At 30.7% G+C, this 20380-nt stretch overlaps 3 protein-coding genes across 4 annotated transcripts; 2 read left to right on the plus strand and 1 right to left on the minus strand.

Moving 5' to 3' along the window:
• Positions 1-1240: 1240 nt before the first annotated feature.
• On the plus strand, positions 1241-4657 carry LOC125066741 (translocating chain-associated membrane protein 1). The gene is made up of 9 exons (XM_047674990.1): positions 1241-1382; positions 1479-1634; positions 1718-1906; positions 1987-2140; positions 2314-2491; positions 2630-2745; positions 3020-3165; positions 3424-3538; positions 3614-4657. Exons 2-9 carry the CDS (start codon positions 1500-1502, stop codon positions 3712-3714), a joined length of 1134 nt encoding a protein of 377 aa, XP_047530946.1. The 5' UTR covers positions 1241-1382; positions 1479-1499; the 3' UTR covers positions 3715-4657.
• A 5969-nt stretch (positions 4658-10626) lies between these two features.
• LOC125064439 lies at positions 10627-19326 on the plus strand. 2 transcript variants are annotated; one of them, XM_047671461.1, is made up of 4 exons: positions 10627-10750; positions 13043-13219; positions 15268-15370; positions 19132-19324. In XM_047671461.1, exons 1-4 carry the CDS (start codon positions 10633-10635, stop codon positions 19256-19258), a joined length of 525 nt encoding a protein of 174 aa, XP_047527417.1. In that variant the 5' UTR covers positions 10627-10632; the 3' UTR covers positions 19259-19324. The 2 variants fall into 2 exon arrangements, with proteins under 2 accessions (XP_047527417.1, XP_047527422.1); XM_047671466.1 differs by having other exon boundaries at positions 10667-10750; positions 13046-13219; positions 19132-19326.
• A 127-nt stretch (positions 19327-19453) lies between these two features.
• On the minus strand, positions 19454-20355 carry LOC125064454. Its single transcript, XM_047671478.1, has 2 exons — positions 20293-20355; positions 19454-20147 (listed from the first exon to the last, which is right to left on the minus strand). The coding sequence occupies exons 1-2, from the start codon at positions 20330-20332 to the stop codon at positions 19669-19671; spliced, it is 519 nt and encodes a 172-aa protein (XP_047527434.1). The 5' UTR covers positions 20333-20355; the 3' UTR covers positions 19454-19668.
• Positions 20356-20380: the final 25 nt, after the last annotated feature.

Consider the following 20380-nt stretch of genomic DNA (forward strand, 5'->3'; position numbering starts at 1 on the left):
TTTTTGATAAATCTACACTTACTTAAAAAAATACAACCGCACCTACTCCACCTCCAGAGTTATTAATTGCGTAATAGGGATGCGCTCGTTACAACTGCCTATAAAAAGGACTTCCCTGACAACCTCAGGCAGGTAACGACCGTCTTCAATTTTAGCGCGCATGAAGCCTTTGTTGCATTAATCGAAGCCTCACCAACTTGCGAACGAACGCTTGATTCTTGATTTTTCTCTGTCCAAGCTCTTTGTCGCCTTTATATTGGAGCATCGGAAATCATGTTCAGCTTAAGGCCGTATGACAAGTACTTTAGTAAGTCGTTTTCTCGAGTATCTCAGGGTATTGTTTTAGTTCGCTCAGAGCTTTTCTTCTCTGAGGGAGGAGGAAATTTGGAGGCAGGAGGGATCACACGATCGAGGTGCAATCAGGATTCAATTCCATTACAATAATAAATTTAAAATAATCTTGAAGAGATCGCTATTTAAATATAAGTATAATTACCTATTTCTATTTGTACTAAAAATATAAATGGTATTGTATCATATTACGTCAAAATATATTTAGTAAAATATAAATGTCCCTTTTTTGTTTCCATCCAAAACGAGTTGTAAATTCTCCACTTCCATGATACTCGGAGCCATGGCAAATGAATAACTCTGTCGTCGGTATAGCCGAATGAATTTTTATCTTACTATTCTTTAGTAAATTTTACTAAATTAAATAATTTGGTTATAATATCAAATGTACTGATATGTTTTTAAAGGGTTATCAGTATCAATTTAAATCGTAATAGCTTATGTATCCATCCTCATTTGTATCAACAGCGATTATTTTGAATTGGATTGTGCTTATTTTTTAATTTAACATGAAGTAACGCACGCTTTAATGCTTTAATTTACATTTTATGATTTTATGAATTTATTACTGGCATTCATACATCAAAATGGTAGTATAAACTGTATAGTTTTTAGCCCGTGTGACCGGAGCTTTATACTATCGGAAGTATCGTCTACGGTATATATTTTTTAAATCTCAAATTGCAGTCAACAGACCTAGATTTTCCGGTTCAACAAAACAATTACTAAATTAAATTGTAAATTTGATAAATTAATGATAAGGTTTAAGAAAGTATAAAATCAAAAATAATTATTAACTTTTTATTACTTGTTTATATACTGTTTTAATAGACAAAAATAAGATTATTATTTATTTTACGGAACTTACTTGACTTCTTCAGTGCCAACACAACTATCAACAAACAAGAATCTTATTTTCATATATGTTGACGTTTGACCGCGTAGCAAGTGAAAGTGTCACGTCAGTCGAAATACTGTCAGATTCCTGATAGTCTTTATATTTGTTGGCTGCATTTTAATTTAAAGTTCTGGTAAAATAATATTTTATTTTATAAATATTCAAACTAGTAGTTAATAAACTATCGTAGAGATAATTAAAGTATATATTGTTCAAACATTATTTTTAGTTTTAGGTTAAAACCGGGAAGATGGGTGTAAAACCTGCAATTGGAAGAAAATCTAACAAGAACCCCCCATTTTTCAGTCACGATTTCGTGATTCAAAATCATGCCGATATTGTTTCATGTGTAGTGATGGTGTTTTTGGTGGGATTAATGGTGCAGGTATGTTTCAAGTGAATGCCACGTAATTATCTTGTCGTTACGGAAATTTCTTAATTTATATATTTTTATTAATTACTTTGCAGTCGACAAGTCCAGTTGCAAGTTTATTTATCAGCCTACACCATAATGTTACTGGGGTAGAACCGTCACGTGAAACACCAAGAGGAGAACCTTTCTTATACGAAACTGGTTGGAAAGATGCTTGTGCTATATTCTTTTACTCGTTGGTTTGCATCGTTATGCACGCTATACTCCAGGAGTACTTATTAGACGTAAGTAATAACAAAGAATTATTACATGGTAAATAAAGTTATGTTTTTATTAACTTAGAAATGTAACATATTGTTTTCAGAAAATATCAAAGAAATTTCATTTGTCAAAGTCAAGATTGTCTGCTCTCAATGAATCAGGTCAACTTATTATATTTCAACTTATGACTTTGGTTTGGGGTGGAGATGCAATCCTACGGGAAGGATTTCTATTCAATATTTCACTTCTGTGGGATGGTAAGAATGAAAACTTTCTAATCTAGGTCATTTTCGAATGTTTTATGAATAAGTAATACTTTCAAATATGATGATTGGTTTGGATGAATGCTTGGTTGAAATGATTTAGGTTAATCTTGAAATCAAAATTGTATGTTGTATAAATAGAAGATTATTATTGAATTTTTTTTCAGGTTATCCAAACCATCCAATGAGCTTCCTTTTGAAGTTATGGTGGATAGTCCAAGCATCTTACTGGATTCATACAATCCCAGAATTGTACTTCCTGCGTATCAAGAAAGATGAATGGTCGGGACGCATTAGACACGCTATTGTCGCATTTGCATTTTTAGCTATGGCATATTGTTTCCAGTGAGTATTATTGTTACTTACTAAAATATTATATATATACTTAATAATAACACTAATATCATTGTTAAAAAATTAGCTTTTTGTTTTTAATGTGTTCAATATTGTAATTATTTACTAAAATATTCTCTTTAAATTCAGATTTCAGAGGGTTGGTGTTTGTCTGGTTGTGTTGCATTCACTATCTGAGTTTGTTAGCCACACCTACCGCCTCAACAACATCCTCCGAGGTGAAAAAGAAGACTATCTAGACAAAAGTAAGTTATTACATCATTTCAATGTTTCTTACAACTTTTATCGTATTAATCATCTTTCTATTTATCGACTTATCTAAGCCTAACCATAATTTATACATACATAAATTATATTGCACTAGAAAGTAATATATTAAGTTATATAGCTTAGGTTAAATCTTGTTCATACAATTTGAAAATATTACAGTATAGGAATTATTTAAATGTGTAAAGTAATAATGCACATCGTCATGGTTGAAGCTAATCAAATATGAAGGCAATTTTTTTTTTGTTTCAGTCATGGGGTTATTAAACGGCATTGTGTTTGTTGTTGTTCGTCTTTGCTCTCTGGTTCTCGGAGTGTTGACATTCTACTTTGGAGTGGCTGGTGCGGCACCATTATTGCTACGCGTTGGTGCTCTATCAGTTCTTGTCTCATTCCAGGTATTTATTTATCATATTTAATATCAAATAACACAATAAGTAACAATTGTTACTTGAATCTCTGTAACCTGTCAGAGGGTAAAGAGGTACTCTACCAGTTATTTGTATTATAGGAGGTACAATTGTTTTCTGTTTGATATACCAGATTAGTAAACATAAAGTTTTTAAAAAATATATGTCAGCTTAACTAAAGAAAATTGTCACCAAAATGAAAATATGATAAATTTATTGAATAACATATGAATGTAATTGTTACAGGTTTACTTGATGTTCAATTTCATTTCTGAAGCTATTAAGGAACGCCAAGAGGCTCGTCAGCTTGCTCAGGCCAGGCCAAAGAAGGAGAAAAAGGAAAAACCTAAGAAAGAAAAAGGTTTGTTTTCTTCACTTTAGAGACAATTGTTTACAATACTTAATTGTAATGTGGCTAATATTTATATATTTGCAGTAAAAAAAATCCACAACGAGGATTCAGACCTGCCCGAGGTTGATCAAAACACAAATAAAACTCTTCGACAACGGCAAGCTGCTACTGCCAAGACTAAGTAAACGCGCACATTGTACCCGTCAACTTAGGAATAACATAGGTGGTCCCCTTCAGACTTTAAATACACATTTGTTCTTCCCAAATATTTTTAGTTTAACTTCCTTGAATGTCTATGCACAAAGGGAACTGTGTATTATAATATGTGTCTATAATAACAATACCTAGGAAAAGACATCCTTAAAACGTCTAATGAAATTTTTCTCTGAGATTGGTAATTATATTATTTTAAATGCATGTCTGAGTTCATGATAATTGATTTAACCACCCTATAGTAACAGTTGTATGAATGTAATGCGGTGTCGAGATAATTGAAACTGTCATTAGACTATAAAGCGCACTATTGTCATTATGTGTAGTGGAAACAGGGTTGTAAAAAATATCTCTTTAAAATGTAAAAAATCTTAAAGTATAGGTTAAAATGTTGTTTATATGAATATATTGATAAGAATTTTACAGTACTGTGTTTGTACACATAAAAAAACTAAAATTCCATGTTATAATTTGTGCATTTTTATTAATATTTTTTATCTTGAATTCCAATATGTTGTTTTTATATACTTTATATTTTATTTTTTATAGACTTTATACTTCGATATCTTGACCATATCTATTTTTCTATGACAATAGAATTTTTCTATTGCACTTCACAATGATATTTCGGTGCTTTTTTCGTCTATTATACTTAACAATTTTAATATATACTGTATATTTAGTCAACGATAATTCAGGACCTAATGCATGCAGTTATTTTAGAGATGAATTAATTTTAAACTGTGAGAGTGAATCCATGATTGTTGTTATACTCGTAACTGAATTAGACGTTTATGTAATTATTCTTCTTAAAATGAAATTGTGCTCATAAATTATTATAAAATTTCCACGAGGAATGTCAATTTTTAAAAGCTTGATGTTACTTTTATTTCTGAATAAAATTTGGTAACAAAATGGTTGTTTTTGATTTTAATAAGGAAGCGTTGCATATCTTATGTTATCCGTATTCAATAATGTCCTTATTAATACAAATTATAATCTAAGTGATGGTTTATGTTATAAAATTTTTGTGCTATCAACTTTTCCTATTCAGATCCTCAATAATGCATTCAAAATTAAAGTTTTTTTACTTAATTCATTCGTCATTTTATTTATAACAAATATGAAATTAAAATTAAAACTAATTAATTAAATTTTTTATATACATAAAAATTATTAACATTTAATCCTTAATTTTATACAAAATGGATTAAAATGAATTACTATATAAATCATGATCGCGTCGGTGGCAAGAATGCTAGCAGTATTTCAGCATTTCCGATCCTCTAAGCAAGCAAGCAAATGAAACAGCCCTCTTGTCACCAGTGCAGGCAATAAGGCGAGGTGTTATACTATTAATGAACCTTTTTGCACTAATATTCCAAGATCCAAGCAGATTGACGCGATATCATTGGTCGAGATCTTGATGAATTTATAATATTCACTACGGATTTACGAAAAATTGGTTTAAACGTTTTAAACGTCGACGAAACTGTTATCGGAATTTTGGAAGTAAAATTAAAGTGATAATAATCATAAACTCTTAGTAGTGCACAATGTAGATGCAAATCGCAGAAAATACGTTCATCTAAGGTTTATTCCTGCTTACTTAATCGACACTTATCGTGGCGGCGCAGATAAATAATTAGAGTAAAAAAATATTTTCTGCAGTATGGTCGCTCCGAAAGTTGCGATTTTCGTAACCAATTACTATCAAATTTTAATTAACACAGAGACTTACATTACCAATTCTCGGCTATGCTCTTTTAACCAAAAGGCCGCCACTAATGCATCTTTCTTGAATGTGATTTATGTGTTTAGTCGCTTACCGCTGTCTCTTCCTATGTATGCTTAGATCTTTAAAATTACACAACGGATTTTGATGCGCTATTTTTAATAGATTGATTGATTCCAGAGGAAGGTTTATATGTATAATACCCTACATGGACAATATTATAGTAGAGAAACACTGAAAATTAGGTATAGAGGTTTCCTAAGTGATGTCGTAAATGAACACATTTCATTTTCGCTTACATTTCAAATGCTGGCTCAACCCTACGAGATAGATCAATATAATGTACTACAGTATTGTACACCTTAAATAGGTCTTCAAAAAAAGTCCGCGATGGTATATATCTATCTCTTAGGGATAACCCACAATAACTATTTTTTATCCTTTACTTTTTTAGAGAAATAATGGCTTATTTTTGAAGCGATTTTAAGGTATACAGCATTAATCCTTATCCAATTAAGTACCTTAAATACATTGTACATTTTATATAAATCAATATGGCTCTTTACAGCATGTAATTTAAATAAATATTTAAATAAAAATATTACAGATTTAAAACGCAGGGACATAGCAGTTTGTTTTGTCGAATGACTGAAAAACTGTGAACGTTGTGCGAAGCCGGGGCGGGTAGCTAGTAATATATAAAGGTTAAAAAAGTATTCCAATTTAAATTAGCAACCGGCGAAAGTCTAGCGTCAAAATGTAACAGCAATGAAAAAGTTTAAAGTTTCGAAATTCGGAAACCGAATAGATGTATTTTTTTGCTGAATTATGCTATTTTAATAATAGGTGCTATGAACAAATTGTAAAAACCCTTCTAGAAAAATTAATTAGGATGTAATAAAGGGTTACAATAAGTTCCTCAATTTTGAAGTTGAAAATGTTCATAGAGTATGTGCTCTGAGGGTGGCCTACAGACGCCTCAGAGTATATGTAAGTTAATACAAGGTTTTCATAGATTTAACAGATATGAATTCGAACCATAACGAAAAGTCCGAAGTGCGTGTTTTAGGATCTTATGCCTTTCAGTCCAACAATCTCAATAGCAGCCTATATCGTTGCTTCCTAATAATGTAAATAGTTTTATATTATAATTTAAATATATATATCGGAGCGTGGTTACTTTAGTTGTTGATTTGGATAATTAATGAATCGAGTAGTTGGCAATAATGTTTGATGGCTGATTTACTTTTAAGAGCGGGTCACCCCGAATGGAGTTGTAAGTGTCATGGCAACGCGAGTCGTTATGTTTTGACAAGCTTCTCGAATGCAATGGTTGCTTGCAAACCCATTTGCTCTTAATCGAGATGAATTATTGTAATCCTTTGATATTATTGTGGTGTACGATTATTGAATCAATGAATACAGTGATTAGACGATATTAAATACGTTTTATTTTATGAATATCTCCATTGCACGGCCACATAGTCTTACAAATGTCGGATCAATCCCCGAACCCAACTGTTCGGCATCCTGCTTCTCCGACATATATTTTTATTAAACTATAATGATACCCAAACATTGCAATGGTACGATGTTTTTTTCGGTTTTCAAGGATTTTCGTAACAAACTGAATTCTAAGCGAACGAGCGCTACGTGTATTGATGATGGATAAACGGACTTAAAACTGAGATAAAAATTATAATTTATTTTATAAATACTATATACCTACTCATGGGCTACTTATGTTAAGTCACCTACAAAACCTAGATCATATCGTAATTTATGCTAGCATTTTTGCCGCCATTCCATACGGTCAAGATTTATACTATATATATGTCCTTATTTTTAATTCATATTTGTATATATTTAAGGACTTAATGTTAATAACTCTTATGTAAGCAATACAAGTTATTTTTAATAATACCTAAATTAAAGTAACTATTTTACTCATGTATATACCTACTTATTTTTACGAGACAAGTAACTTTATCTTTTTCATATTAATTATTAGAACTGTTTAATTTTATAGTTCATTGTTTTACAGTTATAGTCATGTCAGAGTTGATTATTCTTACATATTCATAAAACAATACTTTTTATATTTAATAAGTGTACATTTATTATTTCAGAAAACGGAGAGAAAAAATCTATTCATTTAGTTAGAAGTAGTAGTAGTAGTAGGTACCTAAGAAGTAAGAGTAAATTTGCTGCTAGGTTTGTGGCTTATTTGTCAAGCCACTAAGTTGCGAAGATTTAATGATTTTTACAAAATTTATAATACCACATAAATTCAACTAATGAAAAAAAAATTATATTACAAAGTTTTTTTGCAGTTGTATACAATATGACACCAAATTAACCACGTCCTCGTCTAACTTTTTGGTTAGCGATAGCGGTCACCTTCACCTCTCAGGGGGAAGGCGTCGGTGCTATGACCTCCTTCTTCCCCCGCCTAGTGTCTAAGGGGTTCTCTGAACTTCGGGTACCCAGCGGGTCACCGCAGCGCTACGGTAGCATGCACAAGCGATCCTGTGACGTCCCCTGAAAAGACGGAGTGGACAAGTGGATTTTTAGTGGGTGTACTCAACACTGTTGAGTCCCACTTACTTCATGTTGGGCAAGCCTGATTGATAATACGCTTTTCGAGCGACATTAATAAAAGTCACATTACATTACATATTTTACATTAGCAACCTGTAATTTTCCCACTGCAGGGCTAAGGCCTCCTCTCCCTTTGAGGAGAAGGTTTGGAGCATATTCCACCACGCTGCTCCAATGCGAGTTGGTGGATTACACATGTGGCAAATTTCGTTGAAATTAGACACATGCAGATTTCCTCAAGATGTTTTCCTTCACCGCCGAACTAGAGATGAATTATAAACATAAATTAAGCACATGAAAACCTACCTGGGTTTGAACCCGGAATCATCAGTTAAGATGCACGCGTTCTAACCACTGTGCCATCTCGGTTCCGTTTAAAAGTTATTTGCAGGGAATTCTGATCAATCGGCAAATTTGTCCAAAATGATCCCAATAGCTAAAGCTTCATATTGTTCTAGTAAGCAAGTTGTGGTTAAACGTTTTTTACGATGCTAATGTCTACGATCGCTACTAAGAGGTGGCCCACGCGACCGCCCGCTTCATATATTGTAAAATAAAAATAATAAAAACTATATACCTCGAACCAGAAAAAGCATAACAAGCCTAATCTGTAGGCGTTTTTATGTTAGAGAATAAATTATCTTTTATATTAAATTAATTACGACCAAGACGGTTTTCTCTCTTTTAACTAATAGTTAAAGGTCGTTCATAAAAACATATCTGAACGTGTAATCTATTTCCTTATTATAGCAGAAGTGATGTGTCAATATTGGCCTATTTTAAGTCTTTATATATATAATATATAGTTATAATTCAAGTTTAGGCATTGATATTAATACGTAAGGACGTAGGTTTATTATCAATATTAATATACGGACTACGGACTAACTATACAACCGTTTTAACTTTTAAGGACTGTGCGTGAACAAAAACTTATTAAAGATTAATATTTAAATATTTTTTAGTTCGTTTATTTATATAAATCATTTTATCAATCAAAATCGATTTTATTCTGATTAAGTTTGCATGCTTAATCAGAATTAAATCGATTTGAAATTCCCAATTCGACAATAAAATAATATGTTGTTCAAACATATTAATTAATAAATAAATGTATTAAAATATAAATATTCTTTATTCAAGTAAACTCATAAAAGCACTTTCGAATCGTCATGTTACGTGTCGATTTAAATGAAAAGTTATGTGTCTATCTTACAATTAGTAATTACCTACAATGTTTTTTGTTGCACTGATTGTTTTAATATTATAAATGTAATTAAAAACTAATAAATAAATAAAAAAAAACATAATTATTATATGATTCGAACATTTTTTATGTACTCGGAACTAGAAGTTTATCTTTCCTTAATCGAAAAATTATATGAAGTTTTTTCTCATTCTAATTGCTGGGGATTGTTAAAGTTTACTCAATTATTCATAATTTTTTTATAAGATTTCAGAATATGTGATAAAGTAATTAAAGTTGCTTTTAAATGTTATGTTTGTTTAAACGTTCGGAAATCACGAAAGTTTGACACAAATTTAGATTTATAAATATATAGTAGATAATATAATTATACCTGTTCAAATACGGCCCCACCTTAATAAGATTTTCATAAATGACAAGAAAATATACTTTACTTGGTCGTAGGGCTTTGTGCAAGCCTATCTGGATAGGCATTACCCACTCATCACATAGTCTACCGTCGATATTCAATGTTGTTATGTCCGGGTTTGAAGGTTGGAGCCAGTGCAACTGCAGGCACAAGGGTCATAAAATGTCAGAAAATTCTTAGTGCCCAAGCTTATTGTTGCATTGTTTTTTTAGGAATTGGTAATATTTCTTACGGCGTCATCGTCTATGGGTGATGGTAATCACTTACCACCAGGTATTCATTTACCACACACATAAATTAAATTATAAATAAATAATAATAATTAATATATATTATCTTCTCGTATCGCTCAAGATAATAGATAATCAGTTTTATTACACATAAACTAGTCCTTTATTAACAGAGTAGTAAAATGTATGTTTTATTCATTTTAAAGTAAAATAATTTATTTCGTTTATCGTCTTAGGCATCATTTTGATTTTTTCATATTGATATTTCTGTTTTAAATATCCACAGATTTGTTATTATAATTAAATTAACAACAAAAACGCAATACATAAAAAATATTTGAAATAGTTCCTTACGTTTATTTTGTTATATGTATAGATAGAAAAAAAATTAAATTCTACTGTATTTTCAAAATGATTAGTTATTTTTTAATTACTTACTGGAAATTTAACAAAAAGGTATTTCTTTTTTTTTAATGCAATTTAACAATAATAAATTAAATTTTATATAGTACTATGTATCATAACATAATACGGAAGAAATTGATTCTAGTTATAGAAATTGGTGTACTAGTTAATTTACTTTATTGAGCTCTACATTTTTTATAAATTAGATATTAGCTCTTACTAGCTCGGACCGTTATCACGCGTACTTACGAAAATGTTCGCATCCGCGCACATGACTTCAAAGTTGGTAGGTAAAGTATATAAATGCTAAGTATGGACTCGAAAAAGCCAGTTTTATCCCGGCATCTGTGGAAGTACAACGTCAACATGCAACGCATCACTCTGTTTGTGTTCGCAGCCATCGTGGCCATGACTATGGCAGGTTAGTGCCCCCCAGTTTTTTCTATCACTCTGGCTGACTCAATGGTTGTGTTTTCCTTTTTATTTGGAATTTATATGAGTAATATCCGATTTAGTTTAGTTAAGGCTATTGTAATCTGTGTATTTCTTTTCATTAACTTTTTATTGAATAATTATTGAATAATCATGTTTGACGTATTTACTTGACATTAAGCTGCTACGTTAAGCTTAGCTTATGAGTTTCGTATTTTCAGCAAAGCTATATACTCCTTTATCTTATCAGTTAATAAATTAAGTCTAAATAGGCAATATTATGATAAGAAATATTATAAATTAAAAATTAAGCCCTTACTATTTTCAAAGCATAGTTTAATTAACTATATATTAGGCAAAAAATCTACGTTTTCAATATTTTATTTTATTGAATAAGCAGACAAAGAGACTTATATTTGTAAGTTCAATGTCATTGATTTTGCGGGACATCGTCTGGGTGCTGAGACATTCATTTTTAGGAGGACATATTATTTGATGCAGTTATCTTATTGGTAACTTCCGATGACGACAAGAAAGATAATTGAAATTGTAATGTTTAGTTATTAATTAAGTTTTGTTTGGACATTCACATATGTTTTTAAAAAGACAACACTTACATCAAATATTAGTATTTATTTTAAAAAATTGCCTAATTTTATAGAAGTTTACATTACTATCTATATTTTATTTTCTTTTGAAATTTCCGTTTTAGTATATAAAAATTATACATAAATTAAGAAAACATTAATATTAATGATTGTGTTGATTAAACAATACAGTTATTTTAAACAATACATATTTATTGCCTGGAGGATTGCTACTATTTTCACCCAGAAAATAGGAATTGCGATTCTACGGGTTAACTCTTAATTTTGATTGAAATATACTAATTTAAGTTTTCTACGTATATAATTATCATGTTAAAAATCAAGTAGGTATAGTCTGCTGGTACTGATTTGTTTTAGCAAATAAACTGTTTTAACTTTGCCTTTTCATAGATTCAAGTCATTTGTAAAAAATACATTGGTAAAGGAGGCATATTATTCGATACAAGATTATATTGATGATAAAAAAGCGTGGAGTTAATGCTTGTTGATTTCCAGGCAGGAGACATAACATACATATATAATTGTATTTAACTAACTTGAGTTTCTTGTCGATTCTTCTCGGTAGAATCTACATTCCGAACCGGTGGTAGCTTTACTTTAAATAGTTTGTTAAATGACGAATCAAAAGTGCTTGTAAAAGCCTACTTGAATAAAGTATATTTTTTTATTTGATTTGAGTAACTATATATAATTATAGATAGAACTCTATATAATTTGTTAACTTTATAGATAATTGGGTTAATTATGACATTAATTTTGAACCTTATATTTAATAATATTCGGTATACTCCTTTGGTAATTTATATGAAATCTTCTAAATTAAATAATATTTTGGGTGCTGAGGAAAATTTAGATGTAGCAGCGAATATTTCAAATAATATTATTAATTAAATATAATTGGATATCGATTCACCGGTGAAGTCACTATAGACGTAAGGTCATTATATTGAACCTCACGAATTGTCTGTTGTTAAGTTAGTGATGATCTCAATGGCTTTACTGATTAGCACATCCTTGGATGGGTATTTATAAAATAATAATAAACTATGTGTATTATGAATCTATTCAAATTCTCTTTCATTAAATCATGTATGTTATTTTGAAATTTGTTTACATCATATAACAATCGAAGAGTAACTACACTATCCTACAGTTAGTGAGTATAATGTTTCTAAGAATTTCTTCTAACTAATATGCAGGTTTCTTTACGGTGTGTTTATTGGGCGATGAGCTCATGAATATAATCATGATCATAAATTTGGTACAAGACAATTCTAAGCTGTCTAAGTATTTATCCTAATTCGAAACCTTCAAACATTCAATAAATATTTTTGTGATAAAGATTAATTTAATAGTTGCTTTGATGCTTTCATTAATTAAGATTAACTCAAAACTAATAAAATTAATTCTCATACGTAAAATTGTCAAGATAAAAGTTTATTAGAGAAAAACTAAGATTTATCAGTACCTAATATTTAATATACATTTTTTCGAAAATATCTATTTAATTGTTCTCGCATAAGCGTAGGTTACCTATCATAATAATTCATTATAATTTCTAAAGTTTCTGTTACTAAAATTATACTAGATAGCTACGGTTTTATATTGTAAAAATAATAAACTTTATCGCGAAAAAATGGAATTTGTAAAAATTACGTATTTATGTATTACAGCAGGGCAGTACTATGTTCCCCGATCTTACTACGTAATAGATGCTGAGGGTCACGCGTCTGCCCCGGTGCCCCTGCGCAGGTTACGTCGTTCCCTGAACCCCTACCCGTACCCCTACGGTGGCGGAAGCAGTGCCAACGCGAATGCAAACGCGAATGCTCACGCTGACTCTAATGGCTGTAAGTATAGATTATATTTTTATAACACTCAATAAAATTAGTTTACTATTTGAACTTAATTTGCAAGCTATCAGACATCCAATGATGATTTATAATTCATTTTAATTTAAATAAATATTTAATTATGAACCTATATTTAATTAGCAATTCCAGCAAGCAAATCCAGAAAAATTATATCAAATTTAAAAAACTAAAAATCAGTTACTAAAATTGTATACTCATAATTATTCGTAATTATTACGATATTAAACACAGAAAAATATCTGACCATTAATAAAATTTATAACTTATTTATCACATGAAAAATGTTATTTTCATGATGAATATCAAAGTCTCTCGTCCATTTGTTCGTATGCCTTTGGCATTTGGACCTAGAGTACATATTATGAATGTTTGCAATCCACTCTGCTAGAAGTCATGTAAGTGTCCATTCACTCAAGTTTATGTTCCCGTTGGGTGTTAATAAGCTACAAGAATTCCACTCTCAGAACATGAAATTGTTTGATAGGCATCAGAGATAAAAATGATAAATGATTATGATAATATCTATGTTCGTAAATGATTGATAAAGATAAATATTACTTGAACTAACAGGAATAACATCTTAACGGTATAAAAATAGCTTTATTACTCTTTTATTGAACATAGATGTATTTTAATTGTAATAAACCGTAAAATTGCATCCATTAAGTGTTTCCAACATTATTTCTGTAAATAATTGATAATTGGTTGTTTGATGCATATATTTGAGTTCATCGTGATACCAATCGTGTTTTTTACAATACAAAAAATCATTTATAAAATATATACTTCCGTGTTTGTTATGGTACATCGCTTATCTGACTCTACTTGTGTTGTTTTACTTAGACAATGGTTTTCAAGTACAAAATCATTTCCGTTAAGTTTGTTAATTACAGGAAATGATAAGCGAAAAGCTTGAGTAGTTTTTCTTCGTTGGTAACTTTTTAGTTTAATAAAATTATCAAAAATTGAATATTAAAATACAATCAACTTAATTAACAAACACGTTCAGTTTTTCCATAAAACTAATTACGCATACCACGCATTTCTCAGAACATGGCGTGAAGACAGCTTTTAAGTTTATATATAGAATGCAGTAGTTGCAATTCATGGTAACGCATTCGTATTCGTGTTTGAGTTGTCGCTTGAAACGCTGTATAATGGAGCAGTTCACAATTTCGAATATAAATATGTACCTCAGAAATGCTATCAAGAATATTAATGTGGAATAATTGGAAACAAACGTATAGAATAAGTATTCAATACATCAATTTTTTTGTAATATGGAAACATAGTAGAACAATAATATTTTCTACTTAGATATTTTCAATTGAATTTGTATTTATCGAGTCTTAGATTAAAGTTGTGAAGTAAACAATTGCATGCTAGTGCATATGACAATTCCAATACACTGTGTTCTGAGGTTTCCAGTAACAGTAGAATAGAACGTGGAGAGCAAGTTCAATTGCCGCCGGCGACGACCGTCTCCGTTCGACTAACGGTTCGAAATCACCGGTCGCCGCTTATTAAATCTAAGGCCTGCATAAAAAGTGTTTTGCTCTCGTTTAAAGTAGACCAACGTATTGATATCGTTGTTAATTTCCTAGACATTCTATAGCTATATATCTGAAGAAAAAACTGATTTAAAAGATTATTATCGACGGCGAAAATTAATAACTTACAATTTGATATATTATTTCGTTATAATTTACAAAATATTTAACGCACAACTGAAATATCTTCAAAAGTAACCAATTTATAAATCGTGTGAATTTATATGAATGTAAAGAAGGTTTTTTGAACTTTTAGATCTTATTAACGATCTATTAAAAATAAAAATGAGTCATACATTACTAATTTTAATAACTACATAAACAATAATGTTGATTTTGGAACATTATTGTTTATGTATGTAGTTAATTTAGCAAATATTTTGTGATAATAATTTTTAATTGTTATTTGTATTTAGCTTTAAAATTAATTTAAGCTATTTCAATCCATATTTTTATTTAATTTTTTTTTTTCAGCGGGAGCTAACGCAAATGCTAACGCTAATGCCTACGCTCGCGCCACTAGCGGATGGCAACTACCTACTTGGGCTTACGGCTCTGGAAATCCCAACGCTCTCAGGTTAATGCTATATTATTAATTTAAAAATATTCGTTTATTAGTTATCTCCTTTGTATACGCAAAAATATATTAAACAATTTGTACAATAAAAAGACAGTTAAGAAACTATAAAAACCTCTTCACATAGTTTGGGCGTAACATCTGGTTTGGCACTTATTCTGTTTTACAATAAAATCTACACGATTTTTTATCATCATTTTGTTCTAGCTTTTGTTAAAAATATTTTAATGTCACATCTTGTAATAGATTATGAATAATATATTTTCGAAAAATTCTAAAGCAATTCCCTTGTAACAATAAAAACCGATAAAAGTTTTATAAAATAGGACGAAAAAGTTTTGGATTTAGTAAAAGGTCTCTATATATTACCTCACTAACTAACAATTTTTGTCTTTCATAGGCACTAACTGAAAATGATATAAAGAACAAACTAACTACACGGTGTCGGCTCATCCATCCAGACGTATTTTCCATCAGTTGCAAGCGCGCGCCGCCTTCGGCCTGCGCATCGCCGTGCAACTGCCGGAAGATCTATTTATTGTATTTAATATTCTGTACTAATAAAGGTGTTTTAATTGTTACACAGCATTCTTTATTTTCATCTCAATTGTCTTCGAAGCAATATAATAAATACATCAGTGCTAATAATTATTACCTCGGTCGGAGTAGTAACTAACATGTATGTAGTGTATTGTTGTAGTAAATATAATACAATGTTATCGTTGCTAGATACAATAATAATAAAACCATAACTTAATGTACTCTTATGTATGACTTTATTATTTGTACAAAATATTTTACATAATTTAAAATTAGCCTAATTTTAGTTGCTGTTCCACGAAAGAGGCTTAATTGAAAAAAGATATATACAGGATAGTAGTTTAAAGTCTAGTAAGAGATATTAGAGAATTTTCAAGATAGAATTGACACATATATAGTATATAATCTGTTTATGATATATTTAACGATACACATAAAAATAAAGCGATAAAGCAGTGAATTACTTTCAAATTGATAAAATTAGAAATAAAGCGTTAAAAGCGTTATACATGCTTATTATTGAAGTTAAAATTACCAGCTATTCTACCGCGAAATATCATTACTAATTGCAATACAGTGTTGCTGTCATTTGGTTTAGAACATTTAGTGACCTAGAGACGTAAATCCACAAGAAAATAAATAAACAAACTTGACAGTAAATGACAAGATATTATTGTCATGACATTTTGCCATGACATGCGCCGCCGAAACATGGACACTACATGACACAAATTCAAGTCGCTCAGCGTGCTAAGGAGCGAACTATGCTCGGAATATCTTTGAAGGATAAATGTGGGCATTAGGTTATCCGGATAAGTACTGGAGTTACCAAGACAGCTTGCATGATTAGAAGAATGAATTGGCTGCGGTATGGTCGTTGGAGCAGAAGAGTTCTAGAGAGGAGACCGCGTACAGCAAACGCAGCTGAAGGGCGCCCACCAGCCAGGTGGACCGAGAAAAAGGTGATGGGATCCGACTAGTTGCGGAAGTATCGGAACCGGTGCTTCGAAGCATTTATCGAGAGGTCTATGTTCACCAAGAGATTGTTATTGCATTGATCGAGATATTGAATTATTGATGATATTAACTATGTATTTGCGAAAAAGTGGCGATTTTTGGGCGAAGTTGTATAGTGTTGTATATAGTATAGTGTTGTATATTATATGTAAACCCTAAAAATATATTAATCAAAAAACTGAAATTCGTGTACGTATCGAGGCATCGTTGATAATTTTTCCGTCTAAAATGAAAGACTACAGAATTTTTATATGAAATTAATGTCATTATTGTAAGAATATAAAATATACTGAATAGGTACTATAAGATTAACTAAAATTTACAAGTTTAATTTCATATTCTATTATCTTTATTCAATGTAGAAGTATTACACTTTTTTATTGATTAACAAAATTCTACCACATGCTCGGAAACGCCTTAGACTTGTGAAAAATCGGCGAATGTTCTAAAAGCGTATACATTCCTAACACAAGAATTACAAATTATGTGTAGTATCTGGTAACAGGAGTAACAATGTTTGTTCCTTGTAATAAATAATAGCAAAAAGAAAACATATACTTTTTACTAACATACATTACAATATCATGTATGTATTGAGAAGCGACAGTCTTTTATTTTCTACAATTTACTTCTTAGTTAAGCTTTGGGGACCAAACCCCAAAGTAGGGTACAATGCCGTAAACCATTATACTGCGAAAGTAACTGTAGAATACTGTGAGCCATATCCACATCAGCTAAAATTCTTATTTTTTGACCACGAATGCTGCAGAATTCTTGTCGCCAACATACTAATAACAGGGGCTTCTTATAATTTACTATCAAAAATCATTTTTTAAGCCAAGGAATTCTGTCGTGTCAATAATGTTTTATGCTTCATTTCAAATTGCAAGACTTGACAAGTTTTACTTTTGGTATACTTAGTGAATTTAATATATTTTGTTTTTGGATTATTTACATGTAGATCATTGGCATTAAGCCAGTGTACTTTATCAGAGATTTAACATTTATATTATTACAGGGCCCAGTCGATAGAACTGAATAGCGCAGATCTCAACTAGCATTTTGAATATTTACGTCCTCATTTAGTATATATAATATTTATCTCGTGCCCGGTGGGGAAGGAATACATCGTACAACATATACTTAAACCACATCCTAGCACTGGAGCAGTTGATAGTGATAGGTTCCACATCTCGGCATGTTCCTTAACAGTATGCCTTTGCTCGGCAATATGATGATTAATAAGCATGGTGCTAATACTCCTTGACTTTCAGGCAGGATGTACATTAGTATATATACATTTTTTTATTCCATTTACTTGACATAACTTTACATTTGAATTGTTAGAAAAGAGTAATTTTTCAGTTTCTTGCCCCTTCTTCTCGGTTCTACCTTCCTACTTAGCGCCGTAGTTTTAGGTACATTAAATACAATTCTATAAAATGACTATTCAAAAGTGCTTTTACATGCTTGTGCCTACTTGAATATAGTGTATTTTAATTTTGTTTATGCAATATATTATACTTTGAAAGGAAATACATGTACCATTTAACATGGATATATGTATCTAAAAATATATCGTAGTAGTCGTATTTATATAATTATACCTACTCTATAAATTATAATTCTAAACTATATACATATAAAGTGACATGTTATTAGCACATATAGAATATTTCCTACTTTTATTCTATTATATCCAAGGGATACTAACCAAACATTTTATATAATAAATAAAATAATCTATACAAATATATTTAATTTTAACATTGATAATACGAATTAAATTAGTCCAGGTTGGTCTTAACCCAAGTTGCAGGGCGTAAAAAACCGGGGCAACGCGGGTTTGGAGGCACCTCACTGTTAATGGTTTGACCTTGGACCATAAACGAGTTGTCCTGGGAGGTCTCTTAAAAATATTTTTTGGGGAGGAGTGAGGTCACCAGAAGAAGCTTCCGGGCACTTGTTATGCTTAAGACCACTATTAATAACTTTAACGTCAATAACGTAAATATTTGAAGCTAAAAAGATGTTAAAATGTAAAAATTGCCGTAACAAAGGTGGTGCTATATAAATTTTCATAACTTCAAGTAAGTGAACAGGCGGTAATGCATCCGATTATATATATATGTAGACATTGAAAATATTTTTGTAACACAGTACCTTGAATTTATAAAATAATAACAACTATACTTTTGTTCCAGGGCTGGAGAAACTCAACGTCAATATGGTCCTATATTGAACGGACGCTCAGTAAGTGCTAGCTCCTCTGTAGGTCTCGATTCCTCAGGCAAGGGATATTATGACCAGTATACATCTGTTACCAATTAAAGGAATACTCCGTAATACACTATTTTAGAGTTCCTAAGACAACTGTATCTGCGCCTTAAAACACTTTTAAGTTCGTATCTTTGTATGTTTTTATCACTAATTTATAATTATCTGTTATAAATATAAAATCTGGATGGATGTTATTTATTGATTAAATAAAACAAAATGAATTTTTATGTATCTTTTTATTTTAGCTAAAATTACAGTGCAACTAATACTGGTAAGAGAGCCTCTAAAACATACCCGTAATAAATAAATAAAAAATGATATAATTTTCTTATTGTGCTGTCAATGTCGTTATGAGAATGAGCACACATGACGCGAAATATCGGTCACATTAATTTAAATTAATACGAAAGAACGTAGGGACGTTTAACTGGGAAGCTTAACATATTATAATGAAGATAAAATTACTTGCGCGGTAATTCTAATCTGTACTGTGGCTTATTGTAATTGTATCCAGTTGAATGATCAGAAGAAGGTTGTCCTATCGGCTGCGGGACAATGGGCACGTGAGGTGGTGTCACAATCACAGCATCGTCTGTAAAACTAATATCACGTCCAGAAGGCAATGGCTGCTGATAGTATTGACCATTATAGAATTGTTGCTGATAATTGTCTGGAACTCCATATTGTTGTTGCACATTCGGTATTCCATATTGAGCTGGTAGTTTCATTCGTCCGAACATGTTTTCTAAAAACGGAAATTTATTAGTAATTTTGGACCACCAGCCGTTTCCACCGACTTGATTACTTCCACTTCCACTGCCCCAAAAAATACGCTGTGATGGTTCTAATCCAAAATTTGGGTTGACTTCCACAAAGTATGGATCATTAGGTCCTGTATTGTAGACTAGTTCTCTTTGTACGTTGTAACTTACAACGCTTCCTAAAATAAAACAATAAAAACTAATTTAATGATTATAATTAAACGTTAAAAATAATGAAATTACTTAAATACAAAAAATAAAATAAAATAGGATTATTAATTTCCAAAAAATAATATAATTTAATAGAGTTTAACGTATACATACCTAAGAGACTACAAAACAAAATGATGGCAGATGCATTCATTTTCGCACGAGTTACTGAACCTCGACTGTGTGTCATTGTTGCCGGTGA

The sequence above is a fragment of the Vanessa atalanta genome, chromosome 1, assembly GCF_905147765.1.
Source record: "Vanessa atalanta chromosome 1, ilVanAtal1.2, whole genome shotgun sequence".
Classification (NCBI taxonomy): Eukaryota; Metazoa; Arthropoda; class Insecta; order Lepidoptera; family Nymphalidae; genus Vanessa; species Vanessa atalanta.